Source organism: Somniosus microcephalus, chromosome 31 (assembly GCF_052327205.1).
Source record: "Somniosus microcephalus isolate GS21.2 chromosome 31, FLI_Smic_1.0, whole genome shotgun sequence".
Lineage (NCBI taxonomy): Eukaryota > Metazoa > Chordata > Chondrichthyes > Squaliformes > Somniosidae > Somniosus > Somniosus microcephalus.
In genome coordinates, this window is record NC_141017.1 from 27,114,041 (window position 1) to 27,126,795 (window position 12,755).

The window sequence follows — 12,755 nt, forward strand, 5'->3', positions numbered from 1 at the left end:
CGAGTGAACCGACAGATTGTACAAACCAGCCACAGCGGACGCAGACTGCACCCTGCTCCTTACCGTGCACTTGGTTAATTTCAGAGCACGACGACAGAATTTCGTCGGCCAGTTTCTGCGCGGTCGGAAGCACCTCCGTATGGTGGGCGGTGATGAGGTACTGGACGAACTTCTGCAGCTGGTCCCGGTTCATCTGCGACAACGTTTCGGAGATCGGGAGGCGCAGCTCCACCTGCTGAGCTTTCCGGATCCGGTACAGGGAGAGGGCCACGACGTGGCCGCAGTAAAAGATGTCCTTGTTGCCGCAGCCACACGTCACCGAGGTAATTTTGCAGCGGTCAAAGCTGATGGCAACTTTGTAGGTTTTCTCAGGTTCACCCTGGCTGGCTAGTTCCGTCACAGTGCCACTCAAATGAAATCCTGCGTTAAAAAAAAAAAACATTTAAAATACTCTTCAAATCAACACTGCCCTTTTGAAAACTTAAGATTCATAGAAACAGAAGATGGGAGCAGGAGTAGGCCATTCGGCCCCTCGAGCCTGCTCCGCCATTCAATGAGATCATGGCTGATCATCCAAATTCAATACCCTGTCCCTGCTTTCTCCCCATATCCCTTGATCCTTTTAGCCTGAAGACATATATCTAACTCCTCCTTGAATATATTTAATGAATTGGCCTCTACTGCCTTCTGTGGTAGAGAATTCCACAGGTTCACCACTCTCTGGGTGAAGAAATTCCTCCTCATCAGTCCTAAATGGCTTAACCCTTATCTTCAGACTGTGACCCCTGGTTCTGGACTCGCCAGCCATCAGGAACATCCTTCCTGCATTCATTAAGCATTTGCTGAGTTCCACTTTCCAGTGTCTGGAAGTAAAGGCAGCACTCAACAGCAGTAGGCCATACAGAACTGAAAGTTCCAGGTTTAAACCCCAGTTAGCTGCTCAATTAGGGAAGCAACTGGGACATTGGAGTTGGCTGCAGCGCCCCGGGGGGGGGGGGGGGGGAACCAAGGCTCCAGATTGCCATCCAGCACATGCAAATAGGATACAAGGACAGGATCTTGGCTGGACTGCGATGTCCCCCTGGCCCCACCTGTGGTCAAACAGCCTGCCAAGCACCAAGAGACGAAATGAGGTTTAGGTTTGGATTCAGCCCAACCCAACGAGACAAAGTCTCCCTTTCTTTCCTGGCTTGGACAGGAAAGAATTTGGAGCAACCTCACAAGAACACAGCACAAAAGTGCCCGCAATTTGGGCACCATCTTGACACTTTTATAGCCGTTTTGTTTTCATTCAGATTTTCGGAGAGCAGCACCCGTGAGCAGGGTCCCACGGCAGGTGTTGCTATTCCAACAACAGGGTTGAAGACTCTGCCGCCAAGCTAAGAGAAGCCGACACTAGTATCGGAAGTTTGGGGGAGCCTCACGGATACTGGCCTCCTGGAATCCGAATTAAAAACACTTCAATAAAGCTCAACCCATCAAATAGAACAGCCCGCTCTTAATCTACAAAAAGCAGCAGGCGCGTGCAATTTTCCACGGTATGTCCTAAAAAAACAGGAAACTTTGTGCTATCCGGAGGCGAGCTATCCGGCAATCTGGAGCCACCGGCAAAAACCAGCAGCCGTTTTTGATTGTTTTTTTTTTTGCTTTGTTTGAACAGTCAAGCTGTGCAAGGTCTGTAGCTATAGCAACAGCTTCAGCTACAGAGCTTGCAGGCCACACCCATGTTTAGAAGCTGTTGCTGAGCAACAGTGTTTGTTGTCAAATACGGAGATAAGAATCTCCGTATCTCTCAACATTAACTCTGGAGAGTACGGCAGTTTTGAGGCAACGGCAGCAGCTCGGTCCCGTGGGTGCCGGATAGCACAGTTTCCTGTACAGCCAAAGTGCAAAATTGGAAGAATCACAATGCCGCCGTGGTAAATGCTCAGACCGTTGGGGCAGTGCTACAACAGTTTTACCCTGTCTGACTGTGCTAACTTGGCCTAAAAATGCTCAAAGCCAACAATGCAAAATCTCCCACCCTGAAATAGAATATAAAAAAGTGGAATGGATTACTGAAAAGGCTTTCCGATTTAGATGCCACTTCCTGTGAATCCAGCATTTCAAATGATTTGCACATGGCAGTCGAGCTACATTGTGAACCGTTCACAAGTCTCCATTTCTTTAGAAGTGGATATTTTGAACTCGGATACATCTGTAGCAGCAAAGCCACCGTGTTACCTCAAGTCACTCCCCGACCACATTAATGCTGCAAGCTTGGGAGTACTGTAAATGCTAAAGCCAGCCAGCAGGGAATTGCAAGTAAATTACAGGCGCGGGACACACTGGGATTTTAAAAATTCTGCCATGTAAACGAAGCTCGGTTTAGCAGCCAACTTGGATTAAAAATAGAAATTGCAAGAAAAAAAAGGGAGGTGGGTTTGCTGCAGCTTAATTTGAACCGACTCCCAGATATACAGTTGAGAAGCACAACCGCAAGCAATGCTCAACTCATTCTCAAGTTGGGCATATTCATGCAAGCGAAAAGCCTCTGGAATGGTTCCAAGGTCATAAAAGCCGACGTACTGAATTAGATGAACCTTACTGCAATATTTGGGCTTTGAAAGACAAAAAAAAGTGTCTAAGCGACACAACAAATCCTCTAGTACAGCGCTATTTTTAGACGTTTACTTATTTCTCCAAAACATGGCAAAACATTGTCGACATATCGCCGTGCACACTCCGGGCTCCCGTAATCACGGCAGAGCTGGGTGGCATCAAAGAGCAGCGGTAAAATGCAGCACCATCTGCAGACATTGCTAACGAACATAAAAATTTAACCACTTTGCAGCGACGGAACCGCTGCCCCCTTCAAGACGACTCCACACCAATAACTTGTTCCAGGAGAACGAGGAAAAGAAAAAAAGCCATTTTCACAAATGCCTCCCTTGTTGAGAAGGTAATTGATGCTCTCAGCTGTGTAGCCCACGGTACCACATCACACCTCCATCATCCTAATTCCCCAGGAGGAACGAGCCTGCCCCCAGGCTCTGCTGGAAGCTCATTTTTCCTTAATTAGTTTTAATAAATGAATCGATGGCAGACAGATGACACTGGTCCTTAGTTTACTGGACGTCTACCGAGTTGCAGTGGAGGGTGAGGCAGGAGTTACACGCTCCCCGGGGAGCCATCAATCAGCTGTCTCAGTTCTGTCTAAAGGCCAAAAATAAAAAAAAGGTACAATGCAGTATTCTATCCCCCTCAGTAGTTGCCAGTGTACTGAATTATGGATAAACGTGTGCAACCTTACCTACATACAAATTCAGAGGCACGCATTACAGTTCAATGCAAGATTCACTTCCTGTAGAGTAGGAAAACACTCAAAACTGACTATTTTCTCTGTACAGTTAAACTAAAGAGCAAACAAGTTTGTAAAAACTAGTTACAATATGGTCCTTGGTGTCAGTTCTAATCAATTTGAGAAAAGGTCAAAACTCCTGTTACTTTGCACGGTAGTCTGTAATAACGAGCTTTAATTACTATGGAAATTCAAATGAATGCAATGCACCAATGGTTAACACCTTGCCAACAACTGTTATGCCTCAATCAGCCAAAGAATTTCATATAACTGGTGCTTTACTGTGAATTCTGCACTTCGATGCAGTCAGCTAATTTTACACCATTAACGGTAAAGTTTGCATTCGCGGCTACTTATAAAGTGCACAGTGATTGCATTCCATGCGCACCGCAGATAGCAAGCACTCCGTCATCTCCTATACATCGCACATAAAATACCTGCTGATTGCAGCATTGAAATTCATTCTATCCATTCCCTCGCTCCTTCCGACAATGCCCTTTGTAACCTTTTGTCAAAGTTTCCTTTGCAACCCAGCGGAATCTATTTCCACTTTACTCACACCACGTCTTCCTTCTCATTCAAGGTGTTCAAACTGGGTCTGCAAGTTCAGATTTATGGCATAGAGATCAGATTTCTCGATTTGACTGTCTGGAACATTATTTCTGTTGGTACGTACCGACAAGAACCGCTCTCCTTTAGGTGGCTTTCACCATCTTTCAGAAGGCAGGGCATGAAGTGTCAATATTTGTAAGCGGTTCCCATAGCAGACAAACATGCATTTATATAGCATCTTTCCTGACTTCAAGACATCCCCATAAGCGCTTTACAGTCAAAGTACTTTTGTTGTCACTGTTGCAATCTAAGCAAATTCAGGAATCCAATTATGCACAGCAAGGTCCCACAAACAATGTGATATGACAACAACTACTTGTATTCATATAGCACCTTTAACTTGGTAAAACATCCCAAGGTGCTGCACAGGAGTATTTTAAAGACAAAAAATTTGTCACCGAGCCACAAAGGAGAAATTAGGGCAGGTGACCAAAAGCTTGGTCAAAGAGTTAGGTTTTAGGTTTTAAGGAGCGTCTTAAAGGAAGAGCGAGAGGTAGCGAGGCGGAGAGGTTTAGGCAGGGAGTTCCAGAGCTTAGGGCCTGGGCAATAGAAGGCACGGCCACCAATGGTTGAGCGATTATAATCAGGGATGCTCAAGAGGGCAGAATGAGGGGACTGCAGATATCTCGGGGGGGGGGGGTTGTTGTGGGGCTGAAGGAGATTGCAGAGATAGGGAGGGGCGAGGGCCATCGATGGATTTGAAAACAAGGATGAGAATTTTGAAAATCGAGGTGCTGCTTAACCGGGAGCCAATGATAATCTGCCGAGATTAATGTTAGCCAAGATAGAGAGAGAACTCCCCCGCTCCTCTTCTAGTGCCTGGAGATCCTTTACATCCACCCGAGGGGGCCTCAGTTTACCATCTCTTCTAAACGACAGCACCTCCAACAGTGCAGCACTCCCTCAGTCCTGCACTGAAGTGTCAGCCTAGATAGGTTACGTGCTCAACTCGCTGGAGTGGGGCTTGAACCCTTGACCTTTGGGCTCAAGAGGCAAAAGGTGCTACCACTCAGCCAAGGCTTACCATGGAATTTGGAAAATCACCACTGTGCTTTTCCAAGTGAGTTGAACGAGGCAAAGCAAATGAAACAAGCAGCATTATGGTCTACCTCGAACAATTCAAAGTAGGTTTATGCGCTAAAAATTTGATTTAACAAAAAAATAGCAAACTGGGAATTTCAGTGCTCAAAGAAATTCATAAACTTGAACTGAGCAGCTTTGAAGAGTAGACTGTTAGAAAGGACAGTTCCAAGCGATTGTTAGATGACCAAATGACTGACTATAAAAAGGGTCAATAATATATCGACCATTACATATAAAGATTTGATGCACTGCAAGTTTCCTTCACAGATTTTGGCCTTTTCCATGTACATTTCTTTCTCCAAAGGCGTAGTTCCTCAAACATACAGCTTTTGAGAACAGCCATAGTACAACAGAACCTCGATTCATCCGTCAAGAACAGTGGCTCTGGCTCAACTGGGTGGAGGAGGGGGCATGCAGGAGGAGATCAGGATGCTGTGCCTTGGCAGGAGAAAATTCTTGTAGAGCTCCCCAACACAACATTAAAAGCAAATTAAAATTGGGGAGTCTTTGCAAAATATATATATATATTTAAAAAGCAGTCTCAGGGTCTACTAATTAAACAAATTGCATGTGATTTTCTGCTCTGTATGGCGAGCGAGGGAAGGCGAGAAAGCGGCCTGCAGCAACCACAATGCTTCATGCTGTCACCATGTATGCATTAGCACGATTACACAGAGGCCTAGTAGAAGAGCTATGAAGTAAATACCTGTACTGCAAAGAGTAATGTACAAAGCTTTCAAAAAGCTTATAATGGCATAGTGGTTAGCACTGTTGCCTCACAGCGCCAGGGACCCGGGTTCGAATCCGGCCTCAGGTGACTGTGTGTGGAGTTTGCACATTCTCCCCGTGTTTGCGTGGGTTTTCTCCGGGTGCTCCGGTTTCCTCCCACAGTCCAAAGATGTGCGGGTTAAGTTGATTGGCTATGATAAATTGACCCTTAGTGTTAGGGGGATTAAATATGTGGGGTTACAGGGATAGGGTGGGATATGTGTTGGTGTAGGGGTTACGGGGATCGGGTGGGATATGTGTCGGTGCAGGCTCGATGGGCCGAAATGGCCTCTATCTGCACTGTGGGGTTTCTGTGATTCTGTGAAATCATGAGCTTTTACTGACTTTTTTGGCCAGGAGTGTACATTCTGGAAATATCCAATGGTCTGAAGTCTGGGGATCATGTACCTTCTACAAACCAAAATCAGTCACTGGACAGAGATGGATGAGCAACCCTCTCCTGACACTGCCATCATTCAGCCAGAATCCAGCAAGTCCACAAGCCGCCTGTGGAATGCACTGGCTCACTTCCCTTGCTATTTCACATAAGTGATCCTGAAACAGTTTGACTTGAGTCTACATGTTCACCGCAGGTCTACAGAAACCAGCTTTAATAGCAAATGTCAGGAGGCAGCTTATGGATACCAGATTACCAAAAAAAAATCAGAGACACAAATATAATAAAAGGGCTTTCATATTGCTGGAGAACTGTGCTCGTGCCCCCGCCCCCAGGATCGTGTAATACTGGTGCCTGGAGATAGCACAACTCGCAAAGACCAGCTGTGAAAAGACACTGAACAGCTCTTCCCAGCAGCCAGCCTTGGCCTCTTGCACACCCTCAATTTTCATTCCTCCGCCATTGGCTGCCGTGCCTTCAGATGCTGAGGCCCCCCCCCGCAAGCTCTTGAATTCCCTCCCTAAACCACTCTGCCTCTCCTCCTTTAAGAAGCACCTTAAAACCCACCTCTTTGGTCACCTGTCTCAATCTCTCACGTGGCGTGGACAACGCTCCTGTGAAGCACCTTGGGGACTTTTTACTATGATAGTGCTATATAAATGCAAGTTGTGGACTAGATATCAACCGTTTGACATTTGGTTTCCAACTGGCTGCATGTGACTGTCCTTGGGAGACCCCAGCACTCCAGCAGTACTGGATGTGATGTGTTGTGTGCCCTTTTGTAGCTGCTACTGCACATCAGTAGCTGGAAACCATTGATTCATTAGTGGGAGGCAATAAAACTCCCTCTACATGTCTGAAATTGAAGTGATGACAAAGCAGCAGCTCAAGACCAACCAAAGAAAGGTGGCTCTCCGATGCCCACGGAATTCCAGAGATGCCTTGTACGTTAGCAGGACACAAGACCAATGTAAGTGAGCCTGTAGACATGCCAGCAAGGATCTCCCCACCCATCCCAACTTGCCTCTCCTGAAGGCACCAACTGGTGTTCCGATAGGTTTATAGGTACCAAATTACCTCAGTAACTGGTCATTCATCAGCAAGTGGTGGGAGGTTATTCAACTCTGAGGCAGCACGGTGGCATAGTGGTTAGCACTGTTGCCTCACAGCGCCAGGGACCCGGGTTTGAATCCGGCCTCGGGTGACTGTCTGTGTGGAGTTTGCACATTCTCCCCGTGTTTGCGTGGGCTTCCTCCGGGTGCTCCGGTTTCCTCCCACAGTCCAAAGATGTGTAGGTTAGGTTGATTGACTATGATAAATTGACCCTTAGTGTTAGGGGGATTAAATACGTGGGGTTACAGGGATAGGGTGGGATATGTGTCGGTGCAGGCTCGATGGGCCGAAATGGCCTCTATCTGCACTCTGGGGTTTCTGTGATTCTGTGATTACAACCAAGTCAACGCTCTCACTCCAGCAGTGGTCAGTGTACCATTAAGAACAGGAACCACAGACAACTCTTTTTTCCCCCTCCCTTCCTTCCTCCTCCAACGTCCCCGTTAAGCTGAGGGGCCACGTAGAGGACTGGAGGCTCCACGCAGGCCACTCAGCAGCTTCACAATGGAATAACTGCATGCGTGGAAATTTGAATGGGCTGTGCACCTAAAAAAAAGTGGGGGGGGGGGGGGGGGGGGGAAGACATTGCCCACCCCCAGCTCAGACCAACTGTAGTACACCTGACACCGGCTAACTCAGCACATAGATCGGCCAATCAAACAAACCTGGGTCCTTACCAGCCGATTCTCACTGGGCACCAATTGTTTTACTTAATTGGAGGGCAATACCACTTACTTGACACGATCTGCCAAAATAAAATTAAAAAATACACCTTTGCATGGTGTAAGTAGTCAAACAAAAATGTCAATTTATTACATGGCGAAAAAAAGAGAAAATATTAACTTAATCCGTTAATCAAAGGCCATTAACCACACTAGTCGCTAAGTTTACTATTGCTGGCCAGTGGAGTTCACCAAGCTGCCTGAATAGCACAGCATCATACAATCATCAATAGAAACACAAGGAGTGAAGAAGACTGCAGCGTTGTGAAGGACTGGATTAGTTAGCACGTCCCCGCTGCATGTCCTTGCACGCAGTAGTGTTCTCCAAGGAGTCCAAAAAAATCCAAATTGCTCCCCAAGGAGCCATAACAGCCTTTAGAACAAAAAGGCATGTCACTGTTGCGAGCCATATGAAATGACATCCTTTCCTCTCCGGAGGGAAGCATTTCTCTACCAGAGTTGGGATTTCTTTGTCGGGATTTACTGGAGCTCAACGCCTCAGCGTGTGCTGCTAGCTTAATCAATCAAATTACTTTGAAACTTTATAATGCTGACAGAAGGGTGCAATGACACTTTTTCAGCCACCCTCCATTTTTTTAAAAAGGGACAATAAAGAAAGAAACAGTACAACACAGACAGGCACCCGAAATTAAGGGTGAAGCCATGACAACAGTTCCGGTCATAGTAAACTGAAAATTCTTCGGCTGTCTGCGCAGTGAGGGAAAGTAGAGAGAGACACTGTAAAGACACTGATTATATTAATACAGGGCTCGCAATATCGCACAGGACGGTTACTCCTGGCAGGCGCAAACCTGAAATGGACCGAATGTAAAAGGAGGGACAAAGACGACGACAAAGATAAAGCACGTTTCCTACTGGGGGAAAAAAAAAGGAAGGAAGCCCTCACAAAAACAGATCAGATATTGCACATCTGTCTTTTAATGTTGGATTCTTTCTACGAGTTGAATTCAGGGACAAGGAGAGACAGACACAGGAGAGGGAAAGGGAATGTCCTGTCGCAAGGATGGCCAACACCCACCCTGGTACAAATGAGAATACTTATTAAATTTTGCGGCACCAAATTTAGATGGACATGGGGTTATTACTACATCTGGATATCATAAAAATAAGTTTGAATTTCATTATGTATTCAGGAACACACCAAGTGCAGCATTTCTTGTTCATTTCCTCCATATAAAAACTCCTGTTTTACCTTGAGAAACGTTAGCCTAGGAGATATGCACTGCGAGCCTGTGCCAGAGCTCATTGAGATACTGGCTTTTTTTTTTAAATAGCTCTGCTGTAACTACTGAGATACGATGATCTTTGCAGCTTGCAATGCACGCTCAGGAGTGGAGAATGTTTGGCGGGGAGGGGCGAGATTTTAACGTGACTGTTCATGACTGGCAAGGCTGGTGGGAGGGCCACTGGGTCAGCTTCCCAATATAGGCAGGCATGCCATTCTGCCTGTGGATTGAAGCTCTGGGACATGGAGGGCTAGTGCACAACACAAAGGGACGCGAGACAAGCGAGCTCAATGTGTAGGACAACATGGCCCTTTAAACCTTCACTACTTCATACAAGGTGACAAGAAGTGGGTGTTTCCTTTTGGGTGGGGGGAGGGGAAGGGGAAATCATAAATGATTCTGTCTGTTGCAGTCATCACGCAGGTGAGGCAGAAAGGATTTTCTCTTAGAGTCAGTTAATGGGTGCAAACAAGTGGCGCATCACATTTCAATTAAATCCATGACTGGGTTAGTGTTTTCTTCAATTTCCAATAACAGGTCATTCTTTAACTGGCATATACAGCACAGTAAAACCACTGCACGGCCAGATACTCTGTCTAGCAACAAACTGTCAGCTAGCAAAAAACTCCCAGTAACATTTTTTTTTTTTTAAATCAGAAAGGTCACTCGCTGGTCTGTCATGAGTTGGCTGATCTTAGCAGATACGCTACAACTGACCTTGGATTGAGGTCCCGGGGAGGGGAAACAAAAAAAAAAAAAAGTGATGCCTTACATTGCCAAATAGCCACCCAAAAATCTTCACAGGCTTGCTCATGAAGGGCTATTATCGGAAGACTGCCATCATCTGTGGAACCATACCCCACAGTATGGGCCAATGCTTTCATGAGGCCAATGGGGTATTCCCGTGCGCAAAATGGCTGCTCTGATCACCTGCATTATCCGAGGTTCAGTCAGCTGTGAAATGGCTCTTGAGCACGTCCTATAAAATTAGGACGTCTGCCTCCAGCTCCAGGACTGGTTTCCTTCGCTCCCAAGCGCAAATTAATACAGCACGCCACTTCTTTTGAAACTGTTTTTATTTTTCCAACTTAAAAAGATCTGCAGCTCTTTCATAATCTGCTCGATGCCAAGGCAGTAAAAGAACAAATGCTCAACCAGAGCTGGAGAAACTTTCCCAACATACTGTTATTGGAATACAAAAAGCAAACACCAAGAGAACACTTCTTTCGTTACCTTCAGTTACACACTCACTCACTTGCCATCTCAAAGGGTTGGCAGTGGATCACTGAAGGTAGAAGCAATACAATTTTCTTGAAAGCCACAAAGCACATTTCCAAGCCTGTTTTTAAGAGCATCCCTCCCCCAGAAGGCGTCAACTCATGTTCATGTCAGGCTCCATGAGTGGCGGTCACTAACTCACCAACGGGCCATTCACTCACATTTAAGCCGGATAGGAAGGCGGTCTGTTCAACCGAGGGGGCCATCACGGTCACCGCGAATTCTGCCCTCACCAGATAACTGCGCGCGCGCACAAGCCTTTCAGCAGGAGCTACTGGATAGCGACCGGGAGTCAGAACAAGGGTGGATTTGCTGTAGCACAGGAGCAATGAGGCCTCTTTCAGCACCATCACTATTGCTCCTGTTGAAAATGGGCACATGCAGCACAGAAAAGCTAAACTGCACTTGGGCCCCTTCTAGTCTTTGACTCAGTAGCACAGTGCAGTTGTTAAAGTAAATGAAAGATACTCCCACCTCGTTGTCTAAAAAAATCCATTGTCCTCCTTCAGATCCACGAACCCCATTCCTTCCCCGCAAGGGAAGGCTGCAGCTAGCTCAGAACCTCTGCCAATCCTAAACTACATAGGGAGGAGGGAGAGATGCCTCATTTCCTTTGCTATTGTGGGAATTCAGCAGGTACGAACATCCACACTCGATGGTCAAGCACAACACTGACCTTCAAAATTCACTCTGAATGCTCTCCGCACTGACAGAACATCAATTACAAACAGTAACACTGGGAAGTCCATTTAAAAAATATATATAAATAGCCCTTGGACTTGGAGATGTAAGCAGCCTGGGATGTTATCACTGTTTTGCTGCTCGGGCTATGACATTTAAATCATGCACATCTAGATCAATAATGCTGCGATTGTCTCTTACAAAAAAAAAACACCTTCAGCCACAACTGGTCAGCAAAGTTAGTAGATTTTCTCAAATACAGCCTGGTTTTGCTCAGGGGTGGGGGGTGTTTGCGCGTGTGTGTTGGGGGGGGGGGGGGGGGGTTGGAGAGATAGAGAAAGCTCCCATCTCTCCATCTGGCTGGCTTTAATTTCCTCCTTTTCAATTGGCTACAGCAGCTCATCTGCTGCCTGTTCAGAACAGGAAACCGAGGTATCAGCTGATGACCTTCCAAAATGCTAATTTGGCTCTCCATATGGCTACGCATTAATACAGTTATCACAACAGTGGAGAAGAACACGGGGGCCTCAAATTGAAACCTCATCCGCGCGCGCATCTCCATCTGAATCGCACCTCCAGCTAAAAATGAACACATGCTGCGAAACATTATCCTTCACACGAGCATGCGACGGTACTGTGCTCCCATTGTCTGCCACAAAAACACCCAACCCGAGCTGCACATATGCAAAGCCAGGGCAAAGACTCCACAGCGCCCGACAAAGCTGCGTGAAGTGCAATCAGTCTCCTTTGATAGCCCCATCTTTAAAAAGAGCCAAGTGCATTCTCCATTGTAGTAGCTGGCTTAATCCCATTCTTCTGGGCCTCAAGTGCGTATTGGTGTGCAATAGCTCAAGCGTGACAGCCATCAAACCAGCTCCTGCCGCACGAATGCTCCAAGGCCCGATGCTGTGCTGAAGCAGTTACTGCACTATTCTGGGCTATCTGGTTTGTTACCAGTCTCTAAATATTCACTGCTGCAGCACACGTTCTGTAACACTCACTATAGTAGCTGTGTTCTCAGAAATTAAAGCTCCAAGCAACACATTCACGTGTTAAAAATAACAGTTCACCCCAAGGTTAACAAAAATGTCCGGGAAGAACAGTAAATTTTAACCAAGTATTGAAGTGTATTTGAGGGGAGTGGGGTGGGAAAGTGTTAAAGAAAAACTTCAGAAACTGAAGTAAAGTTGTAAAAATAAAATTGAAAACAAGCACTCAATGCAGCCTTGCTGCTCTCAAGTACAGGTACGAGGTATAATTCAACAGTTAGCAGCCCAAACTATAGGTACAGCTGATGGAGACATTCAAAACTGTATAGGAACTGGAAACCCAATGTAAAAACCTTGTCTATTTACACTCAGTTTTAATCCACCACATAACCATTTTTGGTTTATTTTCTAGATCCTTCAAGTCAGATTGAACCGAATTCAGATTAGGTTGTGGGTTCAAGTCCCACTCCAGAGAAGAGCACACAAATCTAGGCCGACATGCCCAGCGCCAGTACGGAGGGAGTG

At 46.2% G+C, this 12,755-nt stretch overlaps 1 protein-coding gene across 1 annotated transcript in view; it reads right to left on the reverse strand.

Annotated features, from left to right (window-relative positions):
* Window positions 1-12,755, reverse strand: part of LOC147097670 (zinc finger SWIM domain-containing protein 5-like) — a 92,060-nt gene that overhangs the window by 45,406 nt on the left and 33,899 nt on the right. Inside the window, exon 3 of the mRNA XM_085971667.1 lies at window positions 64-420. Within this exon, the coding sequence (XP_085827793.1) occupies window positions 64-420 (357 nt within the window). The remainder of the gene's footprint in view (window positions 1-63; window positions 421-12,755) is intronic.